General features: G+C 35.6%; 4 protein-coding genes across 5 annotated transcripts; 2 read left to right on the top strand and 2 right to left on the bottom strand.

The window, feature by feature from the left end:
* Positions 1-5,701: 5,701 nt before the first annotated feature.
* Positions 5,702-10,547, top strand: LOC108210590 (COP9 signalosome complex subunit 3). The gene is made up of 11 exons (XM_017381942.2): positions 5,702-5,992; positions 6,801-6,916; positions 7,001-7,247; positions 7,477-7,534; positions 7,634-7,723; positions 8,536-8,601; positions 9,025-9,114; positions 9,215-9,373; positions 9,497-9,618; positions 10,121-10,193; positions 10,289-10,547. The coding sequence occupies exons 1-11, from the start codon at positions 5,796-5,798 to the stop codon at positions 10,358-10,360; spliced, it is 1,290 nt and encodes a 429-aa protein (XP_017237431.1). The 5' UTR covers positions 5,702-5,795; the 3' UTR covers positions 10,361-10,547.
* Positions 10,548-10,840: 293 nt separating this feature from the next.
* On the bottom strand, positions 10,841-11,888 carry LOC108213700 (uncharacterized). The gene is made up of 2 exons (XM_017385493.2): positions 11,642-11,888; positions 10,841-11,521 (listed from the first exon to the last, which is right to left on the bottom strand). Exons 1-2 carry the CDS (start codon positions 11,798-11,800, stop codon positions 11,069-11,071), a joined length of 612 nt encoding a protein of 203 aa, XP_017240982.1. The 5' UTR covers positions 11,801-11,888; the 3' UTR covers positions 10,841-11,068.
* Positions 11,889-12,055: 167 nt separating this feature from the next.
* Positions 12,056-17,489, bottom strand: LOC108213466 (protein TPLATE-like). Its single transcript, XM_017385263.2, has 7 exons — positions 16,199-17,489; positions 15,475-16,071; positions 14,787-15,148; positions 14,300-14,603; positions 13,830-13,952; positions 12,966-13,412; positions 12,056-12,769 (listed from the first exon to the last, which is right to left on the bottom strand). The coding sequence occupies exons 1-7, from the start codon at positions 17,324-17,326 to the stop codon at positions 12,275-12,277; spliced, it is 3,456 nt and encodes a 1,151-aa protein (XP_017240752.2). The 5' UTR covers positions 17,327-17,489; the 3' UTR covers positions 12,056-12,274.
* A 1,306-nt stretch (positions 17,490-18,795) lies between these two features.
* On the top strand, positions 18,796-24,836 carry LOC108211034 (protein AE7). 2 transcript variants are annotated; one of them, XM_064089240.1, is made up of 6 exons: positions 18,796-18,920; positions 20,063-20,302; positions 20,974-21,077; positions 21,169-21,268; positions 23,395-23,440; positions 24,430-24,836. In XM_064089240.1, the coding sequence occupies exons 2-6, from the start codon at positions 20,174-20,176 to the stop codon at positions 24,528-24,530; spliced, it is 480 nt and encodes a 159-aa protein (XP_063945310.1). In that variant the 5' UTR covers positions 18,796-18,920; positions 20,063-20,173; the 3' UTR covers positions 24,531-24,836. The 2 variants fall into 2 exon arrangements, with proteins under 2 accessions (XP_063945310.1, XP_063945309.1); XM_064089239.1 differs by lacking the exon at positions 18,796-18,920 and adding an exon at positions 19,181-19,509 and having other exon boundaries at positions 20,169-20,302.
* The last annotated feature ends 212 nt before the right edge of the window (positions 24,837-25,048 follow it).

Genomic DNA, 25,048 nt, shown 5'->3' with positions numbered 1-25,048 from the left:
ATGATTTGTTGGTGCAATTAGTAGTAGTATTTAGAGCAACTCCAAGGGGCTCTCTAAACAAGCTCCTAAGTCTAAATTTTAGGAGCAAATCAAATTTTAGTGCTCCAATGGGCTCCTAGATGCTCTTTAAAAATTTAAGAGCTTACTCTCTTTCCTTTCTTTTAAAGAGTATCTAGTAGCTCCTAACTCAATATTATATTAATTTCCCTTCAATCTTCTCTCTCTTTTAGTTAACTTTTTCCTCTCATTTATATAAAATAAATATAAAATATGAATAAGGAGCAAGCATAAAGAGTACCATTGGAGTTCTCATGCTTTTTAGTGTATTAACTTACTAGGAGTCACATTTTATATTATTGTTTAAGGAATGATTTAGGAGCACCGTTGGAGATGCTCTTATGCTTATAAACTGAACAAATATTCCCACTCTTCTCGGTGTGGGACTGGGGTGTTACAAACTCCCCCACTTAAATTCCTGACGTCCTCGTCAGGCTGAAACGGATAGCCCATAGGCCCAGATCGAACCTCTCTAGCCATTGTGGGATAATACCGGCTGGCTTTGTGTCCCCGCCTCCGGATCTCTGTCCATTGCGGGATAATACCACCAGCCTTCGTGTCCCCACCTCCGGCAACTTGACGAATTAAGCTTTCGAGAGCCTGCTCTGAATACCATATGTGACAACCCGGGTCAAATCCCGAGTCTTTTTCAGAAAATCGGGTCAAGTCCCGAATTCCGAATCCGAAAATAAGCTCAAATATACTAGCCCAACTGCAACAACTTGGGTAATCTACAAGCCCAGCACAGGCCACCAACAAATCATGATCTTTTGGGGCCTGTGGTGGGCTTGTGGATTACCCAAGTTGTTGCAGTTGGGCCTGTGTGGAAAAAGAGAGTCCAAGAGGGTCGTCTCGCTCTCGCCACCCGCTCGATTCCAATCATTCTAGCTTCCGCGTAACTAGGGTTTAGCAATGGGTGCTGTGAACATCACAAACTTCACCGTTTTGGACAATCCATCCCCCTTCCCAAACCCTTCCGCTTCGAAATCTCCTACGAGTGTCTCCTCCCCCTCCAAGATGGTAATTAACTGATTTTCAATTCATCTCATCGTTTTCTTTGTATATGTATATGCTTTTTGGTGTGATTTTGTGAAGTTACTGATTGTGTGTTGCGGATAATTTTGAATCAGTTTCATCGAAAAGAGCTGTTTATTGTGCGCTTGAGTCTGTTAATTATCGAGAAAAGAAAAGAAAAGAAAAAGCTGTTTATATTATTGGTTTGGATTGTAGATGATGGTTAATTAGAAGATCTGTTAGCTTACTGTGACTATAAGTAATTGAAATTGTTGTTGAGTTGCGATATCTGAGTAAGTTAGATACTTATACTGTTTAATTAGGTATATAGTGTTTATTAATTTGGTGATTCTTTGACGGGTGTTTCTGATTTTTGAGTTTCTTGGTGTCTCTGGCAGTCTGGCTTGTGGGTCTTTTTGTGTTCTTGAAATTTGCTTTTGAATGGATTTTGTGAAAGATCTTGGCTTTATTTATTTGTGGCGAATTTTTTGGATCCGGGTTTGCTTTGGAGTTGTGTAATTGTCAGTTTGGTGATTGATAGTACACGGGTTTCGTTAATTGAGCTGGTTGGAATTGATATTTGATGTGCCGGATGTAATTGAAATTGGTTATACAATGTTTGACACTGTTGCTTTTTTTCAAACAGAGGAAGCTCTTGGTGAAGCTATATGTCAAGCAGTGGGTCTTGGTTTGATCAAGTCTGGCAACAAAGTGTTCTCACCTCTAAGGTCTGGTGCACGTTCTTTAGTATCATGTTCATATGATTAACACTTTGTATTCTTCTAGAATATTAAAGAACAGGACACAACTGAATAGTCTTTTGGTGTACATAACTCAACTTTTAACTTAAACAAACAAAAAAAACAAAATGAGAACTCGCAATATGAGAAAAATAATTTGGAGAAATATAAGACATGTTAAATAAACTTATAAACCTCTTGAGATCCTCCTTCCTTTATATAGATACCGGAACCATTCATATTAACTGTGTATCTAACCTGCAAATTGTGATGAAGCAGAATCTGGATTCTTGTGGTGAAAGGACTACGTGATGATGTTAACGCATGAATATGAAGACCATGTTGATTATTGACCGTCTCCATAGCCCTGAAATGAAAAATATTAGATTAAAAAAAGCATGGAAAAGAACAACAAAATCCTAACGAACAAAGAAAAATCTATTTAATTTGTCAATCCTAAACTTTAATATCCACCTTGAGTTTTTGATTACCATATTCACCTCTAGAGCTATTTTAACATAAATTGATTTGTTGCCTTTCGCTCGTATCATTATAATTTGAAATAAGGAAGTAAAATGGCACGGTTATTATGTCTGTGAACGATGTAATGTCAGCAAAACTGATTGTGCTACAAGTCTGGTTGATTTTAGATTTCATGTTTTGTGCTCCCCCGCAATATGTGTCTGTTAGTCAGTATCTTAGATCTAGATTGGCTTCCAATTATAAGATTTTACTTTAGAAAATCGACTCAACATTTTCTTTTTGCTCTCTGATGAGTTTGGTTTTGCATGTTTTTGGCTTAAGGCTAAGCATCAAGTGTCTATATGTGCATTGTGTAATAGAAGTTTATGCTCATTTGAACATAGGAGGCCTCTTTTAAACTACAAGATTCTGCTGCTCTGCTTCAGAATGGATCACAAGTATACAACACAATTAGTATCTCAGGCTCCTACAAAGGGTTAGTATCTTCAGGCACTATATTGGTTTCTTTAGTCTTTGTTTTGATTCTTTAAGTGTACTTCTAAACACATTATTGCTCTTGGTGCATTATCAAGATTGTGCCCTCTTCTATTAATGCATACAAATGTTTAACTGTTTTGACCTTTTGTTGTGCCGATAAATCATTTTCAGTCAAGTTTGTATAATTTATGTTCAAGTCAGAGTAGTCAACTTATTATGATATATAAAAGAAGGAAAACATTTAGAGGTTCAGCCTAACTCATTTCCTTCTATTATCTGTTGCAAAGAACACAAGATTTCATGAATTATGGAGAAAATACGTCTTTGATGAATAAAATAGTCTTTTTCAAGATAAGTTGCTGGAATTGCCATTATTTAGCTTGTATCCTACTATAAAACATTACGTTATAAATTAGAAGTGGTCAGAACTTTCGGGTTCTTAGGTACATTTGATTTGTGGTTTTAGGATTCCTTTTCAAAAATAGGCACGCACAATCTTTGTATATAAATATGTTTGCATATGGTATATGGACGGGAAGGTGATGCTTATTAATATGATATGCAAGAGAAAATTTTTGTAGTTCGCTACACTCTACACATTCGGTATAATTTCTAGTAATTAGAAGTATTACTTGAAAATTATTGATCTTATAAGTTCATGTTTTCTCTTTAAACTTTGGACATAGCTTGCAGCAGAGACAGAATCTTCTCTGAAATTATTGATCTCATAAGTTCATGTTTTTTCTTTAGACTTTGGACATAGCTCGCTGCTGAAACATCTTACGGACATAAGCCAGAGGTACAATGATGCAGCTGTTGACAACAGAGTTCTAAAAGCTGATATCGAGACCATCACAGCTAAGGTATAGCTGAGCATCTTGCTTTTGACTGCAAGTTGAGGTCTGAAACCTACATCAGTACTCTATGTGGTTTCTCATGTTATTTATTAGTGCATACAAAGCTGCCTAAAAGGTTTCCTTTGCCATAAAAATTGTAAAGGCTTGTAGGTTGCATTGGAAGCTGTTTCTCTATTATTTTTTTTTGGCATGTGTATTACAGGTGAAGATGGCTGAAGAGACTGTTGCCATCGTATTCTGGGGGCCCGTCTGACACATCAGCTGATACTATTCAAGATGTTCTAAAACAACACTTCTATCAGCCTGCTCCTATGAGTCACTTGCATGCTCAAGATCAGAGAGCCCAGAATGGTTTACTACTGGTTCCAGCTGTAAATAATTCACAAAAGCATTCTGCATCAGGCATTGTTGAAGGAAACAAGATAGAAAGAACTTCTTCAATACAGAGAGTGGCTAGCTTGGAGCATCTTCAGAAGGGTATCCGTGGAGTTGTAAGCTCATCTGAGACCCTGGCCAGTGGTAAGCAGTAGAAGGTAGCCAAGAGACCTTGAAATGTGAGGATTAGCCAGAGGGGGTATCCGTGGAGTTGTAAGCTCATCTGAGACCCTGGCCAGTGGTAAGCAGTAGAAGGTAGCCAAGAGACCTTGAAATGTGAGGATTAGCCAGAGGTGCTGGTGTGCTTCTATTTCAGCTACATCTGTTGATTCATAGTAATAGAAATCCTCTTATCTCATCATAAATTAATGCTCTGTTGTCTTGTGGATACAAAACCATTTCCCCGACTTGGACTATGTGTAGTTGCTGATAAGAATAGCATCTTCCTCAGATTAATGATTTGAACTCTTTTCCAGGGCTGGCTCTACTTACAGGCCATTTAGGCGACCGCCTAAGGCCTCCAAATTTTTGAGGCCCCAAAAATTTAATATTATCTATATATATAAGTATTCTTATGTGGGAAAAAAAAATGAAAAATGAAAATTAATATATAGATCCAGGAAAAAGATTGTGATATAAATAATAATTTATATATGATCGTTCTTTTCTTATAAAAATAATAAATATAGTTAGTTGTATTTACTTTTTGTGCTTACATAACGGTTGTTCTACTTATATCTGTAATCTAATAAATGTCAATTAATAATTATTTTCTTGAAAATGTAATGTAAATACACGTCGTTGTCAAATTATTGAATGCTATGTATATAGAAACAATGTGTTGGCTGCTAATAGAAAAAGTATTTTGAGATCCTTTTAGTCCTATGAAAAAATATTACGAAGAGAAGACCTGATTCTATCATATACTTCCTCCATTCCTTTTTATTAGTCGTTCTGACTTTGTGCACGTAATTTAAGATGTACAAAAAACATACTTGTACGTGTTATTTTTCAAATTTCCTTATAAAAGTCTAACATCTATATTTTTATTCAGAAAAAGAAAATTTGAAAAATAATGAATAGAAATACGTTTTTCTTACACCTCAAAATACGTACAAAAAGTCAAAGCGACTAATAAAAAGCAACGGAGGGAGTATTATTGATTGATTTTAATTTTACATGTAGTTGTATATATTAGGTAATTTTATTTTGTAATGTTTAAATGATGTATCAATATTTTTTTTTTTTTGAATAATGTATCAATATTTTTATTAATATAAAATTTACTTTTCGAAAAATTAAGGCCTCATTTTTTAGTTTCGCCTAAGGTCCCAAAAATGTCTTGAGCCGGCCCTGCTCTTTTCTTTGGGATTTCACCTTCGAGCTTTTACCCGGTCCTTTTAATTTGCTTAGTTGGGTAGGCATGCATGCATTTACATAAAATTTACTTTGCTAAAATGTTTTACATTTTATAATTTTCTCACTAGCGCGAAGCGTGTTTTCCACTTTACAAAATAAATTTTTTTTCTTATATTTCAACTAAAGTTACAGGATAAAAGGATTCAAAAACTATAGATCATAAAAATCTTCTAGAATGTCTTATATTTTAATTTTTTCTCAATCGCGCGGAGCGTGTTTTTTTCACTAGTTAAAGAAATATAAATATTTTGAGAAAAAACATAAGTAAACCCTTGATTTATGTCCCAAGGCTCAATCTCGTATTACCCTGGTTAAAAAGAAAAAGAGAGCGAGTTGATTTGAACACAGAAGCCTCTTCACCAGAAGAAGAAGAATGAACCTAAACATGAACTCGGCCGAGTCGATCGTGGCTCAAATCCAAGCCCTATCCACCACTCCTCGAGACATCTCTCAACTTCACACTTTTCTCAAGCAATCTGATGATCTGATTCGCTCCGAGTCAACTCGCTTGGCTTCTTCACTCACTCAACTCGATCCCTCTATCCACTCTCTTGGTTTCCTTTACATTCTGTATGTCCTCCTCTTTTTACTCTCTCTCTCTATATATTTAACTCTATGTACGTATATATGTAATTGAATTGTTGATTCTCATTCCTGTTTTAAGCCTGCTTGAATTCTAGGGTTATTAAAGTTTTGTAATCATATTTTATTTTGTACTGTGTTATTGTTTAATAGTACGTTTTGCTTGAATAACAAGTTTGAAACCTGTAAGGATATTAAGTTTGAATCTACAATTTGCAAATGAGTTTGATTATGTTCTCGGAATTTCATTTCTCGATTATTGGCTACGAATATATTGTCCTAGTGTGCAGCGGTCTTTTTCGCACAGGATTCTACTTAGCTGGAGCACGGTAGTATTGATAAAAGGAACCCTAGAATACTTGTAATGGGGCGAAGTATATAATCCCGTTAGATAAGTCCTTCAAACTGAATATATTAGGGCCTATGTTACGACTCTTCATTTTTCTTCGAGTACCCGTGTCGGACACTCGACACTCGGACATGGGTATAGACACTCCGACACTTATTTTAGACCAAAAACATGTAAAATTTTCAAATATTGCCGAGTCCGACACTCGGACGCGTACCCATGTTGGACACTTTTAGCGAGTCCGGGTAACATGGATTAGGGCAAACGTAGAGTTGAAGGTGTTCGAGTAAACAAATTGTTTTAATGCTTTGTTGCTTGTCGCTCATGACTAAACTTAATATTTGTTGATATAAGGTCTTGATTTGAATTCGTGTTCGCTAATTTGATGTCTTTGTAAATACAAATATTGGTTTTGCGTAGTAAGGTTTTAACCATTGCATTTGACAGGGATGCCTGCACTTCAGGTCCTGCAGCAAAAGAGCAAGCTAGTGAACATGTTCTCACTATTGCAAGATTTGTTAATGCTTGCTCCACTGAGCAGATTCGTCTGGCGCCTGAGAAGTGTATGTTGCTTACTGTTTGATTTGACTGTACTCACATAGAAAGTATTATGATCTAACATGTGATGGTTAATTTTGAGATTGCAGTTGTATCTATATGTAAAAGGTTGAAGGACGAGGTGATGATGCTTGCAGCTCCCATACGAGGGATCGCTCCTATGCTGACTGCTATTAGGAAGCTTCAATCATCTACAGAACATTTAACCACTTTACATCCCGACTTTCTTCTTCTTTGTTTATCGGCTAAATGCTATAAAAAAGGTTTATCGATTTTGGAAGACGACATATATGAAGTTGATCAGCCAAGAGACCTCCTCCTTTACGGCTATTACGGGTGAGTTTCTGTATTTAAAAGATTTTCTTACTAAGTGATGAAATCAATTTATACGAGGCTTGATATGTGAGCTGCTACATGTCACCATTACAGCAATCACCTTGAGGTTATAAAAGAGAAATCTAATCACTAATTGTGTAAATAACGTCCTAAACCTTCATACACCAACTCAAATTACGGAAAATGGAGAAACTTACTAACCATTTACCCCTTTTTTGCACAATGGTAGGGGGATGATTTGCATTGGTCAGAAGCGCTTTCGCAAGGCATTGGAGCTCCTACACAATGTATTTTTTTTTCTTAACGCTTTGTAGATTTGTACAGATATGTGCTCAGTTTAGTCCAATTATTGCTATTTGATATAATGCACTCCTAAAAAATTTCAGGTTGTAACTGCTCCTTTGTCCAATATGAGCGCTATAACTATTGAGGCATACAAAAAGTATATACTGGTTTCACTCATTCACCTGGGGCAGGTTTGAATTATATACTCTTACATGACAACTTGATTTTCACGATGGAATTTTACGTAGGGATATAATTTTGTAGTAATTTAATATTCAATTATGCTGGCCTCTTTGTGCTATGCTAAATAAAGTTGAGGTTTAGGTTATACCCAAGAGGGTAGGACTGTCTAAAACTTCTGGCCCGTAAGAAAGAAAGAGATCAGAATGAAGTTTTTGTTGAAATAATCGATTCCAGACTGTCTTAAGTAATTCAGCTACTGGAGTACTGATTTTGGAGGGTAAGGAGTAGATGACATTTTGAAAAAGGTGATGGTAATGATGGTATGATGGAGTAGATGACACTCAAGAGGTTTTTTCTGTACCGAGATGGTGGGATGTTTGAAGCACTGAGACAAAGGTTTTAGATATTCTACTAGCTTGGTTCTGTACATGTTTTGACTTCTATACAGGCCCCGGGTGCCCTTTTAGCTGCTGCTTGTGTTCTGTAGACTCCAGTCACTGTGACCCTTTTTTGATTGGTTAAGATAGTATGCCTCTTTGGCAGTAGGTATTAGCATTATTGATATCTGTGTGCTCATAGATTTGCATGTACCTGTATCATCTCTACTTCCTGTGTTCAAATCGTAATGGAAATTCTGTTCTTAGGTTGCATACATCATTGTATGATGGCTAGATTTTTTACTTGGAAGTTTCTGTCAACTTTGGGATATACGTCCTATTATGTGTTTATATTGTCAAGTTTATGGACAGTTATATTTCATTTTGAACTTTGTTTTAACGGTTATATTTCATTTTTGAACTTTGTTTTCTTCTGTATACAGTTCAATGCCACCGTCCCTAAGTATGCTTCTACAGTGGCTCAAAGGAATCTGAAAAATTTTACTCAGGTAATTCTCTGTACTCATAAAATGTTGGTGTATGGTGCTATTTACTCCCGGTTTATTGAATTCTCTCCGATAATGAAAATGAAATTACATTTATCACTTGCACTATGCAATGTGGTAAGAGCAGCTAAATGTTAAAGAAATAAGGTTTATTACTAGTATCCTTTACCCAGAATAGTTTCAGAGTGCAAATGAGTTGAGTGACAGTATAAATGTTTGATGCAGTGAAATTTGTGATAATTCCTAGTTTCCTACAATAAAGGGTGGTCAGCTAGGACTTGTATGATATCATGTTTATCTATTCGTGGGAAAATGTGTTTGTACTTCAATTTTATTGCTACATTACACAAGTCAGATTCAAATACTCAAGTTCATGGTCCCTAATATTTTTAAATGGGTAATCGTATTTTTGTTCCATCTGGACAGCCTTATCTTGAACTGGCAGTTAGTTATGGTACTGGAAAAGTTACAGAATTAGAGACATGCATTCGGCAACACAGGGAGAAGTTTCAAAATGTGAGTATATTAGTCTAAGCAGGTTTATGAGGTGAAAACCCAAATGAAGCAATACTATTTATAATGTTCTGTCGTAAACTCTTTATTTTCTGCTCTTCAGGACAACAATTTTGGGTTGGTGAGGCAGGTTGTATCATCCATATACAAGAGAAATATTCAGAGATTGACTCAGACATACTTGACCCTCTCCCTTGAAGGCATAGCCAACAGTGTGCAACTGAATAGCCCCAAGGAGGCCGAAATGCATGTTCTTCAAATGGTAACTAATTTATAGTGTGCTCCCTTTTTTTTCTTATATATGTATATATATATTAGTTTATGTAATTGGATGGGTGCTTTTCATTATTATGACTCAAAATTTCGGTCTTTTATGTGATTGTAGATCCAAGATGGTGAAATATATGCAACAATTAACCAGAAGGATGGAATGGTTAGATTTCTGGAGGATCCTGAGCAATATAAATCATGTGCAATGATTGAGCGAATCGACTCGTCAATCGAAAGGTATCCCTTTTATGAGCTTCTAGTCTTGTACCAAACGGAAGTAAATTACAGTTGGACAAGCTTGTACTGTATCCTGTAAATGTCAGGGGATTTTGATTGGTCATGTATTGCCTTTAGTGTGCTCAAGTGAATCTCTTCTCCACTAAATGGTTACAAGTGCCATTTTAATCTCGATTCTCGAACAATCTATGCACAGACAATAAGCAGTGAACTATTGTTTTATAACTTGTCTTTTCTCTATTCGCTCATCTATAATGGAATATTGACAAAGACGTTTTGTGTGTGATTCCACAAAATATTCTCCTATATAGAAATAGCAATTTTCAGTTCTATGAGAATAATGGTTAATGTTAAACATAGCACTGGTGCTTATGATTCTCTTATTTTGTCATAATATTGCAATATTATACTTAAGGTATCCTGTTAGTAATTACCTGCCTGGTTGATACTAGATTACTAGTTTCTTTTTTTTTCTTTTTTTTGATTTAATTATTTGTTACAGGATGATGACATTATCTAAGAAGCTCACTGCTGCAGATGAACTCATGTCATGTGATCCTGCGTACCTGTCGAGGGTAAATTTGTTCTCTCAGTTTCCTTAGTTTCCAGTAGTTCCTTCATAAACACACTTGCATTACTGTGTTGGTAACTAATATGGTCTTCAAATCAGGTTGGGAAGGAGCGAGCGCCAAGGCTTGACTTTGATGATTATGATCCTGTTCCTCAAAAGTTTACCATGTGAAGCAAAAAGGACTTCATTGTGGTTGAAAGGATAGAAAATATGTTGCAATAACATTTTGTTAATTACTATTGAGGAACGTAGATAGTTATGATGAAGTTTATCAGAATTGGCCACACTGAAGTGCTGTCATGCTGACATAATTTTCAATTTTATTGCAAATTTAGTAGTTGAACATGCTTTTATAAAATGTTGTCCAAGAAGTAATTACAAAGGGAACTAGTAAATTGACAAGGATAGATTACTTGAGCATCCAAATGAAAATATTTGAAATGTGATAGTTTACTGTCCAGAGGCAGCAAACTACGACACCTTGGTCTCGAGTTTTCAAAAGGGAGGAAATCCAGGGAAGAGTAGGTAGTTTCGTTTCATTCTGCGCTCGAGTTTTTCTTATCCCGAGTTTTAATAAGAACGAAATCAAGTGGAGAACAATGTAAATTTAGTTTACTTTCACTCCAAAACTTTTATTTTAAAACTGGGAAGAAAGTAATTCACTTGTTTTTCATTTGTTTTTGTCAACTTATAAAACTCGGGAGCTCTAGGCACGTCCTTTAAAGTCACAAGCCGATACTATATTTGACACTCACATGCAAGGTTCACATCCGACTGGGACGTTCTTAAAATGAACACATGGTAATAATATTATTGTTTCAAGCTTGAAAAATAGGGGCTGGTCATTTGTGCTTACTGATGAAAACTCCATCTAGTAAACTAGACCATTCTAGCAGAGTTGCTTTTGCACCATAACCAAGACTCCGAGGGAGATTTAGGCAATGGAGGAAGCAGTAATGCCCTCCTACACAACCCAAATGGCCACCCTTCACAATGGCAGAACTCCAGAATAATCGACCTTCGTGGCCATTCAAGGTACCCCTCATGGCTTAAACTCGAGCACTCAGAAAGATTAGACCTTACAGATACAAATGCTTCCATGTTAGTAGCAGTATTTGAACAGTAAGAGAAACAGCTGCAGACTGAATAGAAGTCTTCAGTTTCTGCGGTGACTTGAACACTGTCCTCCTCCTTTTGTTTGATTGTCTTTGGGGCTATGGAAAATTCTCCTGTTGAGGGATCAAACGCCCAGCTACAGCTCTCCAATGCAAGGCTCCCTTTACGCCGCGCTTTAGACTCCATGTATCTACTTAAAACTGCAGAGACAAACATCTGGAAAACATTTCAAATAATTAAAAGCATGATATAGATACTAAGGCGGCCTCCTAACACCTTCCTGACCCGTTTTGTCATAGAAGGGAAAATCATTATAAATAATTGAATAATTAGTACTTCTTGTTCGTCATCATCTTCATCTTGTTGAGGGCCTGGAGACGAAGAAAGCCTTGCGCGGAAGGTATGGCAACCGGTGAATGCATCCTTGAGGGTTGAAGTAATGTATTTGCACCTTTTGGAACCATTTGGCTGCTCCTCATGATAAAATGTGGTCATCGTGAAAGAGCCGTTAAATATTTGGAGCTAGTAATATCTGTAACTGAAAGAGCTGTATTACAAGGTTCATATATAAGCATGCTCTTCTGAAAGTGGCATCTCAACTTAAGTAAATCTGTCTCTGTATTTTATCCTTCGGGGTGAAGACAAAGTTAAATCAGGACAAGAAAGTTCAAACAAATTACTGCTAATTTTAGATTAAAAGGAACCGTTGGATGGTTCGGAATTGATGGCTGTGATGTAGCTGCAGTATTAATCTCATACCGGCTGCACCTTGTATTCACTTCATCCTGAAGAAATGGTGAAGTACGACTTCGTACCAAACCACGACTACTACTAATTGTATGACATGCTTTATTTGTATATTTTCAAAAATTAATTAATTATACCAAATTAATGTCTTTGCTGTATTCTATACATCAACAATGATGATATTAATCAGGTCACTAATCAGTATATTAAACTGCTTTAAGGTTAAATAACTTTGGTGTTTCTATCCTTACAGAGCATGTGCCATTCCTGCAGCACTGCAGATTGTAGAGCGCGATGCTCGACCTCCTCTGCAGTTAATTTGGACAATGTTGAAGGTTCCTTTTCTTCACCATACTCATCCTTCTTTTCCTTGTCAGCTTCTTCCTCTTCGTCATCTGAGTTTGGCATCTTGGGAGGAGGTTCCGCGGCCTTTAGCAGAGCTATCCGTTCCATTGATACTTTAAGCCTCTCTTCAGCAACTGCTTTCACTTCCTCTTCAGCCATATATTCTACACCTCCATCAGTGAGGTCATCTAACCAAGACTGTATGTCTAAGCCAATCTCCGCAGTGATTGCTGAATCTGAAGCTCGGACCACAAATTTGCACAGCATAGTAGTCGTCTCATCACCCAAATCTACATTTGTGCTTACTTCACTGGAACCAAATATCATCATGCCTAAGAAGCCTCCGTACCAAGTCTTCGCAGCAAAGCATAGCTGTAGTAGACATAATGTCAGTAAAGAATTAGTAATAACTAATAAGCAAATGTCTGGTAGATTGGATCCAGGGACTAGGGAGTATGAAATGAACCAATTCTGGATCAAATAACGAATGATATTTTTCATCATGCAGCTCAACCTAGATAGCTTGAGTGCACAAGATTTCATTATAATATCCCTCTACACCACATACCTGAAAACCAGCTACTGTTCTGATCATGTGGGAGCAAACTTTATGGAATGGCTTGGAAGACAAGGATTTGAGTCCACTTAGAAAAGGTGAAGTTCCATATTGCTGAGCAGCTGTTGCTGTAAATCCACTTCCTTCATATGTATAGGCACCCGTGTACTCAATTATGGCAGGTAAACTAGGCCATAAGCGGAAATACTCAACAGGAGAGATCTTATGCGGCAGAAGAAGCTCAGTCAGAGGAATCTTGTAAGGCTGACATCTTAAAATGACAGGATCCCCCACGTCTTGATTTAGGGTTCCATTATGTCTCATAATGTTCACATAATCTTCATCATCATAATCATCTGGTTCACCAGTACCAAAATAGGGGTAGTACATGACTTGAACCCAAAGAGCGCATCTCTCAAAACTTGAGACAGCCAAAGTCACACTGCACCAGACTGGATCCTGCAAACGAAACTATTAATAACTATACATATGTGCTGAGAAAATTTACTATTCCTATTCCTATTCAGATTACGTATCATCGCTGAGTTACATCTGAATACCGACATGTTCTCCTTCAAATCTAAATACAATGTGATAGTAATCAACTATTGCTTGATTTGCTAGTTACGTTCACATCCTGAGCTCAATAACATCACAGGCTACAATATCTGTATACCGAGGTACCAGGTAACTGGGTTTTTTTAAGCCGGTAAAGAAGAATCAAACAGAAAACAGTCACCACAGCATTACTGGGATACATGATTTGACATTTTGTGCAGAATTTGGGAAAGCAATGTAAAAAGTTAAGAACTTGAATAATTAAAGCAGGAAATTGACAACATCTGAAGTCATATATGATATAAGTTTCATTCTAACCTGTGAAGCAAGACTTCGCAGCTGCCGAACTGCTTGAAGCGATCCATCCATGTAAACCAGTGGACCAGATAAACCTACTTTGATATCTACACGGCTTAGTTCAATTTCTGTCAAATTTAATACCTGAAACAGTTCTGATGATTTTGTTAACCACTGGAAGCTTGTCAACTATATATTAAAAGCTAGACGCTATTACCTTATAAAATATCTTAAGTCAAATCATCTAGCTATTTACCATAGATATATGCAACATAGCCTGTAATTGTTCGTCTAGGTCATTTGTTAATGACACTCTTCTCTGACCTTCTCTTTGAGTCTAGAGCTTTTCATTATTAGCTAAAGGCTTTCCTTACTTTGAAAATTACCTTACTCAAATCCTTAATATGTACTGAATAAATACAAACATATTGCAATGGGAGAACTCTAGAATATAAGCTGAATTTGTTAAGAGACATAGAAGGATGGTCAACCTTAAGGTGCAGAGTGATCCTTCCGTCATTAGAATCTGTCAAATGATATGCTTCGATGTAGCAAGGGTCACTGCTACCACTCAAAGTAACAGCACTTGGAGGAACTTTAAGAAGAGAAGAATCATTTCTTCTAGTCAACAGTAAAGTTAATTCACTTGGATTAGGCCTCCATAATTCCAAAATGGCCTTATGGACCAACCCTTCCAGTTTCCGATCCTGAGCTGCTGATGCGTCATAAAATTGAATGGTTAGCTTGTGGTGGCTAAATGGATAGTCTCCTCTGGCTTCGGTAAACCCTGCCCATCTGAAAAGACGACATAGCATTAGCATCTAATTGTTGTAAGATTCTTACAAATATTGCCTATATGGTGTCAGTGGATGTGCTGTGTTTGTATTGTGATGAGCAATACATAACCCTAGTAATGGTGCAGATGCGCAACTGCAAAAGTGAGATAGAGTATGCATGAAATATAAAGAAATAAATTACTTGCTCTCTGAATGGCTTTGAACATATTTGATTCGTTGCAATATCAACCTAGTTTGGTGTTTGTTAACTGAATCAGATGCTTTATCATTCCTGTAGTCTTCCAGCTCTTTGGTCAGCAATTGCCCTGCCCTAGCATGACGTGATCCCAAACGCTGAGCACATAAAAGAACTGCCTGAACATCTTGAAGACTGTTTGTTGTAGCTGCAGATAAGTCAGGATGGAATAGAACTTTATGGATATGTGATACAATAATGTTTAGAGGATCATCAGGATCATCAGCTAGAAGAGGATCTAAATCCTCTAAGTTGACGTGTTCTGCAATAGACCAAATAAGACGTGCACAAACTCTAGGGGTATTGACCTGCCATATGAACAATCACTTTGAGTGAAAATAAAACAGCTAACACTATATCCATGCAGCAGAATTTAAGATAACAGGTCAAGTATATTGAATTAAGAGCTAAGACAGACAAAGCCTCAACTGATGAATATATATCAAATCATTATGAGATGATTTTAGTAGCTAGCTTATATTATCCAACTAAGAAATTTGTTTGAATAAAATAACTCGTTTTACTAAATTCCAACATGCATGTATGTATGAGTCAGAAGCTGCATAAGCTCTCATGAATGCATCAAACACAAATTTTCATTAACCTAATTAATCTACTTCTATATGCCACAAACCTGAGGTAAAGCTTTAACGAGTTCACGTTGCAAGTTTTGCAATCGTGTTTCATTAAGAATCTGATCTTGCGATGCTCCATCTTTAACTCTTTTGACACCTCCCCTTGTATCATATATATGGCAAAGTCTAACCAGCAGCTTCAAGTAGCAGTCAATGGCATATGTTCGACCCTCACAATCCCATTTCACGCAGGGTTTACAAACTTCCACCACTTCCAAAGCGGGCTCTGTCCAATTTAATGCCCCATAACCTGTTCCATATGCCAATGCTCCTATTACTCGACTCTCCATACCTGAAATTTTCAGCTCAGGCAATGGTAGGGACAACTGAAAGCAGCTTTCCACCAATGTGGCTACTAATTCTTCTCTAAACAGACTTTTACTTGATACAATGTTAAGATCCGCTCTTATACTCGCTTCTTCAAAAAGGGAAGTCACCTCTGTTCCTGGAAGAGGCTTCTGTCCTCTTCTAACACTTTCTTTTGCAAAAAGATCAACACAAAGAGCAGTCCTGCATATGCAGGCTAAGGCATGCATACGATCAGATTCTGCCCTTAAATTTCTCACCATTAAAAGCAACCTTTTAAAAAGTGAAACCTGAAATCACAGAATCTGGCTATTTCAAACACACAATGCTCCACAATTACAGATATCATCAATCAAAGAATGTAAAACATATTCTTTTCCTCAAAGTAATGTGTAGGACAGGAAAATAAGCTCGAACCTGCATACTAAGATCAAGCAGATGTATATTAGTAACGACAGCTCTGACAATACTCTCCCTGGCAGAAGAAAACTCTTGCCTATCCCATAGTGTCAAAATTGCAATAATTGACGCGGAAGCCCACTCAGGCTTCCCTCCAGGCACATCAGCCAAGTACAACATGTTAAGCCCCACCTCAAAAATCAATGCAGGATCAAGAGAAGAATTCAAAAAAGGCGCCAAGTGACTAACTACATCCGATACTCCAACAAGCCTTTCCGCATTACTAAACACATTTTTTTCAATCTTAGCCATTCTTGAAGACATATAAAGCTTCTCAATCATCTCAATTGACCCCGAAGCCACCGCCTTAACAGCATAAACAAGCGGATGCACCGTAGCTCTAAAATTCTCCACAGGAAGAATCAGCGACCTCGACATCAAAGCATTTCTTTTCTTCCAAGCAAAGTCCACCATAGACGACACCCAATAAGACCTAATCGCAACAGAATTCTCACTATCAACAAGCTTATCACCAGCTAACCGGCTCATTCTCTTCGACTCGTACTCCTGAAACAATCTCCCAACCGACTCAAACGCCACTTTCGACACCGCATCAGAAGCATCCAACATATTCTGCCCTATCCTCTTCCACCAATACGAAACCTTATCCAACAAATTAAAATTATTCTCGCACAACGTCACCAAATCATCTCGCGCCAAAATCGATCCCAACGTCTCCGTAGTAGCGAACCTCAAATTCTGACTCTTCGAATCAAAGCAACTCAAAATCTTCTGACTACAATCCGATATCAAATTGCCTAACCTATGCGGAGGCAGAGCAGCGAGAATCGATATCGCCGCTGCAGTAACATCGGGATCAGGAAAATGCAGATCATTCCGAATGCCAGCACACACGACCTCCCAGAGATCAGCTGTTAACCGAGTGTTTCGAATAAGATCAAATGCGAGTTTTTTCGAAACAGCGGAGGCTGGAGACAGGACAATCTCCTCAACAGCTGATTTGGCTATCACGGAGATATCGCGGCCGGCTGCAGATTGTTGAAGTGCCTGGAGAAGAGCGCCTGATTGACGGAGAGCGTCGTTTGATCGGAGATCAGCTTGGATTTGAGCTAACAGTATGTCCATTTAGTTTATTCTGGGTGATTGAGATAGGTTTACAAGTGTTCATTGATTTATATTGTGATGTGGATCTGTGAGTATGTCTAGGTTATGTGATTTGCTGATTTGAAGGTGAGAGTTGTTTCAAGTCCAAAAGGATCGGTTTGGTTTGTTAGTTTGGCGCGCACATTTTTACACCTGTCCTATGTTCTTTTCTATGCACTACATCTTTATTTTGGCACAGTTTTTTGTTTTTTTAAAGCCGCTCTCTTTGCACACTCCTAAATATAATATAATATAAAAAATATGTATCTTAGTTTAAGAGTGACAATTCCAACAATGTTCTTTATACCCTCTAACTATTGTATATTTTATTTATATTTAAACTCATTAGGTTAAAAATTTTTAAGATTTTTAAGAGCCGCTTGGAGCTCAATTTTTGATCATCCTCTTTATATCTTGAGTTAGAAACCTATTGGAGATAGTCTTATACTCTTATGGTAGAATAGAATTTATTAATTTCATTTAATTTTTGTAAAATAAAAATTTTGGTAAACGTATTTAGCCATTTCTCAAAAAAGGGCCCTTCAAAATTTTTTAATAGCCGATAGGAATATTATAAAATATCATCTAAAATCTATACTATGCTACTATTAATTGCTAAAGCCGAAACATTAAAAATTTGGTCGGTCGGTATTTCATGACATAAAATTACGCTAAATCATAAATCATGTTAAGTCATAAGTCATAAATTCAGCTAAACACTCTAAGTTTGATTAAGTCATAAGTCATTGTGCATGTTTGGCAAAGCCTGCTTCTGCTTTTTTCAATAAGAAGCCGGATTCTAATTTTCTTCCCCAGTTTATGTAAAAAGACATGATTAAGTCATAAGTCACGGTGCATGTTTGTCTGCTTTTGACTTTTTCCAATAAGAAGTCGGATTCTAATTTTCTTCACCCGTTTGTGTAAAAAGTCACAAACACTTATAAAAAACTGAGAATGATAATTTTTGTTTCAGAATTTTTACTTCTTTTCTCAACAGTTTAATAACTTATAAGTATTAACATACTTTTCGCTTTTAATCCACTTTTTTATTTTACATAAAAAAATATTTTTTTTAGGGTTACCAAACGGTCCCATAATTTTGAACTCAGTCAGATTACTTGATTCATTTTCTTTATCGTAGTTTATACATTTTTCTTAATTTTCATGTTTATCTCTAAATAGATATGAGGAACTCAAGAGGATATATGATGTAACTTTAAGAAATATTTATTTGTAAATATATTTTGATTGATTAATCATCTTAAAATACAAGAATAAATAATGATTTATATTTACATGACAAGTGAAAATATATGAGCTAAATAGTGACGTATAGTTATCAAAATATATGAAATATATAATATAATTAAAATATATAAAAATTAAATTTAAAATTAAAATATCAAAATCAAAACGTCAATATTAAAAACATTAATTTTTTGGAAAATAATTGAATAAATATCTCACACACATTGGAATATTGGATACAAAAGGTCTTGTGTTTTCCTGTTAATTTCTCGACCCCATTCAAACCCGCCCTCCACAAATTTATTGCCTTTTTATTCACATCTTCCCTGTAAGTTTGTATTTATGCGTTATAATTCATCTGACTGATTTCATGTTGTTTCAATTCTTATTTTGCAGCTTTTTTGTTGTTATGTATGTATTTATGTATAAGCTTAGTTGTTAAGGTATTGATGAATTGAATTGCGTGCCAATAACCTGTTGGATCGAATGTCTGATCGACTTTATCTTAGACTCATCATTCATTACAAGGGTTATCCTTGTTATGGAATTTGGCTTGTTTTATAGTTTAAGATATATTGGTAGCTCGGTGATTGTCGGGTTTTTGAGGATTGAGATGAATCCAAGTAATACAAGTTATGAAAGCCTCCTCAATGTTGTCTTTCTGGATTAAATTTTATTTAGGACTATTTACCATCGTCTTTCCTTATACTATCGCCATTTATCTACTATAAGATTCGAATTTCATGTGAAAATCATCTATAAGTGAAACTGTACACCCAAGTAGGTGGTCGTGGTTCCTACTTCTGGAAGAGCTCATATTGGTTTCACGTGTCCTAGTGTTCATACATTCCAGAAACCAAGGCTTGCCTATGTTGGCCATGACATGTTGAAAAAACTCATCTATTTGATTTTGATTGGTATCTCCACTCCCAATTTCCAACCATCTTATTTATTTTTGTGGCATTTGAGAGGTTTCTGATAGGATCAGCTATAAAAACTGGGGTAGTTTGCGAAAGGCAACGGAGTGCATGGGTAGAACCAGCAAACTACCCATGTCCCCATGTCCCATGGGGAGAACAGGAACAAGAACAGGTTCAACGGGAATCCCTTCTGGTTCTAGCCATGTCCTCTGTTACTTTTAGGCGTTTTTGCAAACTACCCTACTTTTTATTGCTGATCCTGTCTAACTGCCATACTATTGCAATTCTTGTTATGTGTATATCAGTATGGACAAACTTTCAGTTGACTCACTACTCAATATCTTTAGAAATCCGATGTGCTACAACAAACTGTTATCTGTATTGTATTCTGTATCTTATTACTATTAAGTAGCATTTTTGGTTAGTGTGTAATAACTAGAGTTTGTTTTTGTGACCTTTTATCTTTAATCCTGTAATACTACAAAATTCCCTTTCAGTATTATGTTACTGTTCTATTGGATTGATTATAATGGTCTATATTTTATTTCAGTCAGGTGTTGAAGATTAGTGATCTTTCTTACTTCGGTATCTGTGTTTCTTGGCTGTTGGGAAATTTGCACTTTTCACCATTAGCTAGGTACATCTATCTTGATCAGAAAAAATGGTTGTCGGATTAATAAATGCCAATCCTGTTGTGTATGAGAAAAAGGAGCGTCGACCTCGTACTGGACCGGTTGTTTTGGAAGATGAGTATGCTGTGGAATCTATTGATCAGTTGGAAATTTTTGATATCCTTGCCATATGATTTTAGTCTTGATATGCATTTCGAAATATTGCTCAATTAGATATTGTCTTTGATACGCTTTTTCCTTGATACGTGTACTCTGTTCAACATAAACATCTAACTTGTGTTTCTATTGTTTCTGTAATCTCTGGTAATTTCAAATGAATACAGACTTTTTCTAGCGCAAATGGTTGTGTTACATTAAAACATAACATTCCTTTTGTGGCCATTTTTTGTGGAGATGCAGATATTTTATGTGTCCACATCATTACAAATTTGAAATTGCTCTCATCATATTTCAAAACTAAAAATATAAGTTGTCATTGAGTTTTTTAGTATTGTAATATTTGCTATACTCTTTCTCTTTTGGTCTATTATGAGGAAGTTTATTATTAATCCTGTAAGTGGTTCTTTCATTCGTTGTACTGCTCAGGAAATGTTATGGTTATGGAGTACTAAATATAGACATCAAAATGCCAAGACTTTTGCTTAAAATAGATTCAGAGATTCTATTTCAATATATGGAAAGCTCTTGATATTTGAGTTTGAAACAGAAGTAGCAAACAATACTTTTATAGTCTCTCGAAACTTTGTGCACATTATTTATGGACTAAAGTAACAACTTAATATATTTATGTGCTCAAAGCTTGGTAAATTTTTCCTTGACATTCTTACATCATATTAGAGACATAAAAGATCCAGAGCATCCATATTCTTTGGAAGATTTGAAAGTGATTACAGAAGATGCAATTGAGGTAGATGACAAGCGAAGCTATGTACGGTAAATTGCTTGCTCCTTCCCATATAAGTTATATAACATGCAGAAAGATCCTTGTTCAGTCTTATGACTAAAATTGTACAATATGTTTTAGGGTGACATTCACTCCTACAGTGGAACATTGTAGTATGGCAACAGTTATTGGCCTTTGTTTGAGGGTGAAACTTATGCGCAGCTTGCCTTCAAGATACAAGGTATTATCCACATTTCCTAATTCGTCATCCGATATTTATAGTAGTATTTATATGCTCTATTCAGCTTTAAACACTAGATTAGAAGACACAAAAAGATAAAATTGGAATTTTTTGTAATATGAAGACAAATATCTAATACTCTTGGGGAAATTATTGTAAGATGTTAGGATGTTCCACTAAGATTCTTGGATTTTCCTTTACTTGCTGTTAAACTAACTAAAGTTCGTAATTGTCTGTAGATATTCTTCTCCTTAATATTTGTGATTATGTAGTGTCTGTAAATGACATGGAGCTTTTTTTTTTTTTTTATGATGTTGGGAACTCGATCAATTTTTTTAACTTTTCACTCATGTAATGGCGGTCAGTTTCACAATGTTCCTTTATCTGTAAAAACCTCAAAACTGATCTGCTAAGCAAGAACAATTATATATTAGTAATATACTTATCAAGGTATATTATCTTAAGAGTGTAGCTGTACAATAAATTTAGTCTTTATTGGCTGAATTCTTAGCAATAATGGGCTTTTTAAGTTGTTGGCCCTTTGAGATACAATAAGTTTGAGTTATTGTGATGACCAACCATTAGAACTTATAATATATAGGATATAATGTGATATGATATTATTTATATTATATTTGTAATATATTTATGGAGATATTTTATTCTAACTTTTAAGATTGTAGTTGTATAGTTCTTGGTTAGGGTGTTTTCTCGTCACGATTAATAAGTTTAGGGGTCATTTGTGTTTCTCTTAGTCCTTTTTAATGGCCTTATATGAATTGTTAAGCTTATTATGATTATTTGGAAATTCAACTTTGTAGGCCTAATCGTTAATAGTCCTTTTAATCATTCAAATATAAAACTCATGCTGAAGCGTTGAGATAACGCACCTGGTTTTATCAAATGTAATTTATTATGCTCATTAAAAATTATATGTAATGAATTTTATTTTACTCATTAAAAATTATACACATACAATAATGTTTTATATATTATTTTTATATATATATTTATTGTCAATTATTATTATTATTATTATTATTATTATTATTATTATTATTATTATTATTCTTGTTTTTGTTGTTGTTTTTTAAGTATCTTTACCTTTATGGACAAAAAATCATATAGTTAAACTACTTTAATAATTATTTTTCATTTTAAAGGGCAAAGTTGTTAAATATTTTCATAGAGAAAATTTTGAAATTATTGTACCAAATAATCTTTGCCTATTCCTTATGGGATTGAAACTCTATTGTTGTGTTTCAGAATTAGGGGTCTTTATTTAGTAATATTGATCATTAAGAAATAATGATTCAGATTTAACAAAGTTCTTGGCCCAAGTAGTGTGACGAACTCCGTAGTGATGCATGCATAAGTTAGTAGAATAATGTCTTAAGAGCATCTCCAATGGCCTCTTAAATTGGCTCTTAAAACCAAAAATAAGGAGGATAAGAAAAAATGGAGCTCCAATAGGCTCTTAGTAGTTCCTAAAAATACTAGGAGCTCCTTCTCTCTCCTCTATTTTAAGAGCCACTACATGGCTCTTAACTTGTTTTTTATAATTTAATATTCACTCTCACCCATGTGACCTTGAACTTTTGTCATTGTGGAGTTTAAGTAATAATAAAATATAATGTTAGGAGTGTGTATAGAGAGCATTATTGGAGTTCAAACTCTTAGTAATGTATTAACTTCCTAGGAGCTTAATATCTTATATTATATATAGGAGCTAACTAAGAGACTATTGGAGATGCTCTTAACATCCCAAGGCCACTAACTAGATATGCATAAGTTAGTAGAATAATGTTAACTAGATATGCATAAGTTAGTAGAATAATGTCCTAACATCCCAAGCCCAGTAACTAGATGCATATCGGATGGCAACAACCGACCAAGATGCATATTGGACCCAACAACCCACCATATGTCAATCTAAAAGTGCTAGCAATTTGGTATACATTAGTTGTTGACTTGTGCTTATAAAATCCACAGATACTCTTTATCTGATCGATGTGGGATGTTACAATGTTGTATTCTTTCTATTCTTTGATATTATGTATTAATTTTAAATTTTTTACGTCATGTTCTTGATATGTTATATGTTATTAATAAGTTGTGTCTTGTAGGTGGATATTAGGGTTGCTCCTGGGACTCATGCAACTGAAGCCGCAGGTCTTGCTCCCTCCCTCCCTCCCTCTCCACCCCCTCCACCCCTCCACCTTGCTCTCTGTCTCTGTTCATTTTTGGTGTGTTCAAAGCATTATATGTTTGAAGCAGATATGGATCAGGGAGTCAGGGTACCAGGCACTTGAATGTGCATTTGTTAATAACTTTTAGCAATGCATTATATGTGTGGTTCGTATGGCATAATATTAGTATTTAATCTCTATATAGTAGTCTCTTGAAGTGGCAATTTTGAAGTCAATTATATATTCACTTGCCAAAATAAATACTTGGTTTAAAAACTGTTTTCACTTTTCAGTTCATCTGAAATATATCATTTTGGGGTTGCTCGAACACAATATACTTAGCCCAAGGTTTCTGGGGATGATGAGATACTGGAAATTTTACTTGATGACTGTTAATATGAATGTATCTATCTTTAGATGATGTGTAGTTGTAAAAAAGGCTATGCAGCACAGGTTACTTTATGTGTGTATATATATGCATACTTATATGTGTGTGTAGTGTGTGTGTATATTTTCTTAAACCAAGTATATTTCTGTAGTAGTTGGAATTTGGGATCATTGTCTTGGACCAAGCATGGAAATGAGTTATGTTGTCTGCACTGTGTAACTTTTGGTTTTGGATATTACTTGCTATATATTCATACATATACTGCAAATGGCAGAATTAGGATCCAGAAAGACCTAAAGCTGAATATCTAATGGCAAAATCTGTGAGCTGGGGTTTAAGAAAATATTCTAAATAAATTTCTAAGATTCTCCAGGTCTTCTCCCCTGGCTTCGCTACTGTTAATTAGCCATGTTCTGTATCGGTCTCACAAGGGGTTATGAACTTATGGTTTTGATATTTTATGAGATGGTGAACCAGGGCTTGATGTTTTGTGTTGATATTTTGTAGTTTTGATATTCAATGGCAATCAATTTAAATGCTATATTAGAAAATTTTATAGTAATGATTTTGCTTTTATGTTGCAGTGAATAAGCAGTTAAATGATAAAGAACGAGTAGCAGCAGCATTGGAAAATCCTAACCTTGTAGGCATGGTTGATGATTGCCTTGCTCCATCGTTTGAGTAAAACTTAGGAATACTCAGCACATGCTTATAGAAAAAAACCGGAATACTGCAGGCTCAGAACCTTTTGTATCCTCCTGTGATACTATCCACCTCTTTCACGATTTAGTTTGCTTTTCAGGTGTTATGTTTAATGTTTATGGCATTGGTAATGCATTGCGTAGTAGCCTATGTTGTTTCATTGGGTGGGAAGGAGATCGGGTTCAAATAATGGTGCGAGCCAGTGTTGGGGGTCGTTGCTTGTACTGCACCATACTTCATGTATTTAATGTTATAAATAGATTAATACATCCATAATTTGTTTTGGTAAGCTTGGTACTGGTGCTGTGTGTGTCTGTATGGAATTTGTTTTTTGCTTTTGATTTGAAAATCTTTGCACTGATCTGAAGTTTATAATCTAAACAATCACCTGAATGGTCTAAAATGTACTCTTCTTTCACTTTCTTTCTGACTTGGTAAATCGGAGAGAATAGCAGAAAATCAGAAATCCTTCCCCAGCCTGAGTGCTAGAAGAGAAACATA

The sequence above is a fragment of the Daucus carota genome, chromosome 3 (genome assembly GCF_001625215.2).
Source record: "Daucus carota subsp. sativus chromosome 3, DH1 v3.0, whole genome shotgun sequence".
NCBI classification, from domain to species: domain Eukaryota; kingdom Viridiplantae; phylum Streptophyta; class Magnoliopsida; order Apiales; family Apiaceae; genus Daucus; species Daucus carota.
This window is presented reverse-complemented; position numbering and strand designations above follow the sequence as displayed.

What these genes read in the sequence shown, in the direction of transcription:
- LOC108210590 (XM_017381942.2), top strand. Translation starts at nt 5,796, where the DNA reads ATGAACCTAAACATGAACTCGGCCGAGTCGATCGTGGCTCAAATCCAA. An exon ending in CATTGGAGCTCCTACACAAT is followed by an intron (nt 7,535 to 7,633) that starts GTATTTTTTTTT and finishes AAAAAATTTCAG; the next exon opens with GTTGTAACTGCTCCTTTGTC. An exon ending in CACTCATTCACCTGGGGCAG is followed by an intron (nt 7,724 to 8,535) that starts GTTTGAATTATA and finishes TTCTGTATACAG; the next exon opens with TTCAATGCCACCGTCCCTAA.
- LOC108213700 (XM_017385493.2), bottom strand. Translation starts at nt 11,800, where the DNA reads ATGACCACATTTTATCATGAGGAGCAGCCAAATGGTTCCAAAAGGTGC. An exon ending in AAGATGATGACGAACAAGAA is followed by an intron (nt 11,522 to 11,641) that starts GTACTAATTATT and finishes AATGTTTTCCAG; the next exon opens with ATGTTTGTCTCTGCAGTTTT.
- LOC108213466 (XM_017385263.2), bottom strand. Translation starts at nt 17,326, where the DNA reads ATGGACATACTGTTAGCTCAAATCCAAGCTGATCTCCGATCAAACGAC. An exon ending in TGCTTGATCTTAGTATGCAG is followed by an intron (nt 16,072 to 16,198) that starts GTTCGAGCTTAT and finishes CTGTGATTTCAG; the next exon opens with GTTTCACTTTTTAAAAGGTT. An exon ending in CAAAGCCATTCAGAGAGCAA is followed by an intron (nt 14,604 to 14,786) that starts GTAATTTATTTC and finishes TCGTCTTTTCAG; the next exon opens with ATGGGCAGGGTTTACCGAAG.
- LOC108211034 (XM_064089239.1), top strand. Translation starts at nt 19,476, where the DNA reads ATGTTGAAAAAACTCATCTATTTGATTTTGATTG. An exon ending in GCTTGCCTTCAAGATACAAG is followed by an intron (nt 21,269 to 23,394) that starts GTATTATCCACA and finishes TGTGTCTTGTAG; the next exon opens with GTGGATATTAGGGTTGCTCC. An exon ending in TCATGCAACTGAAGCCGCAG is followed by an intron (nt 23,441 to 24,429) that starts GTCTTGCTCCCT and finishes TTTATGTTGCAG; the next exon opens with TGAATAAGCAGTTAAATGAT.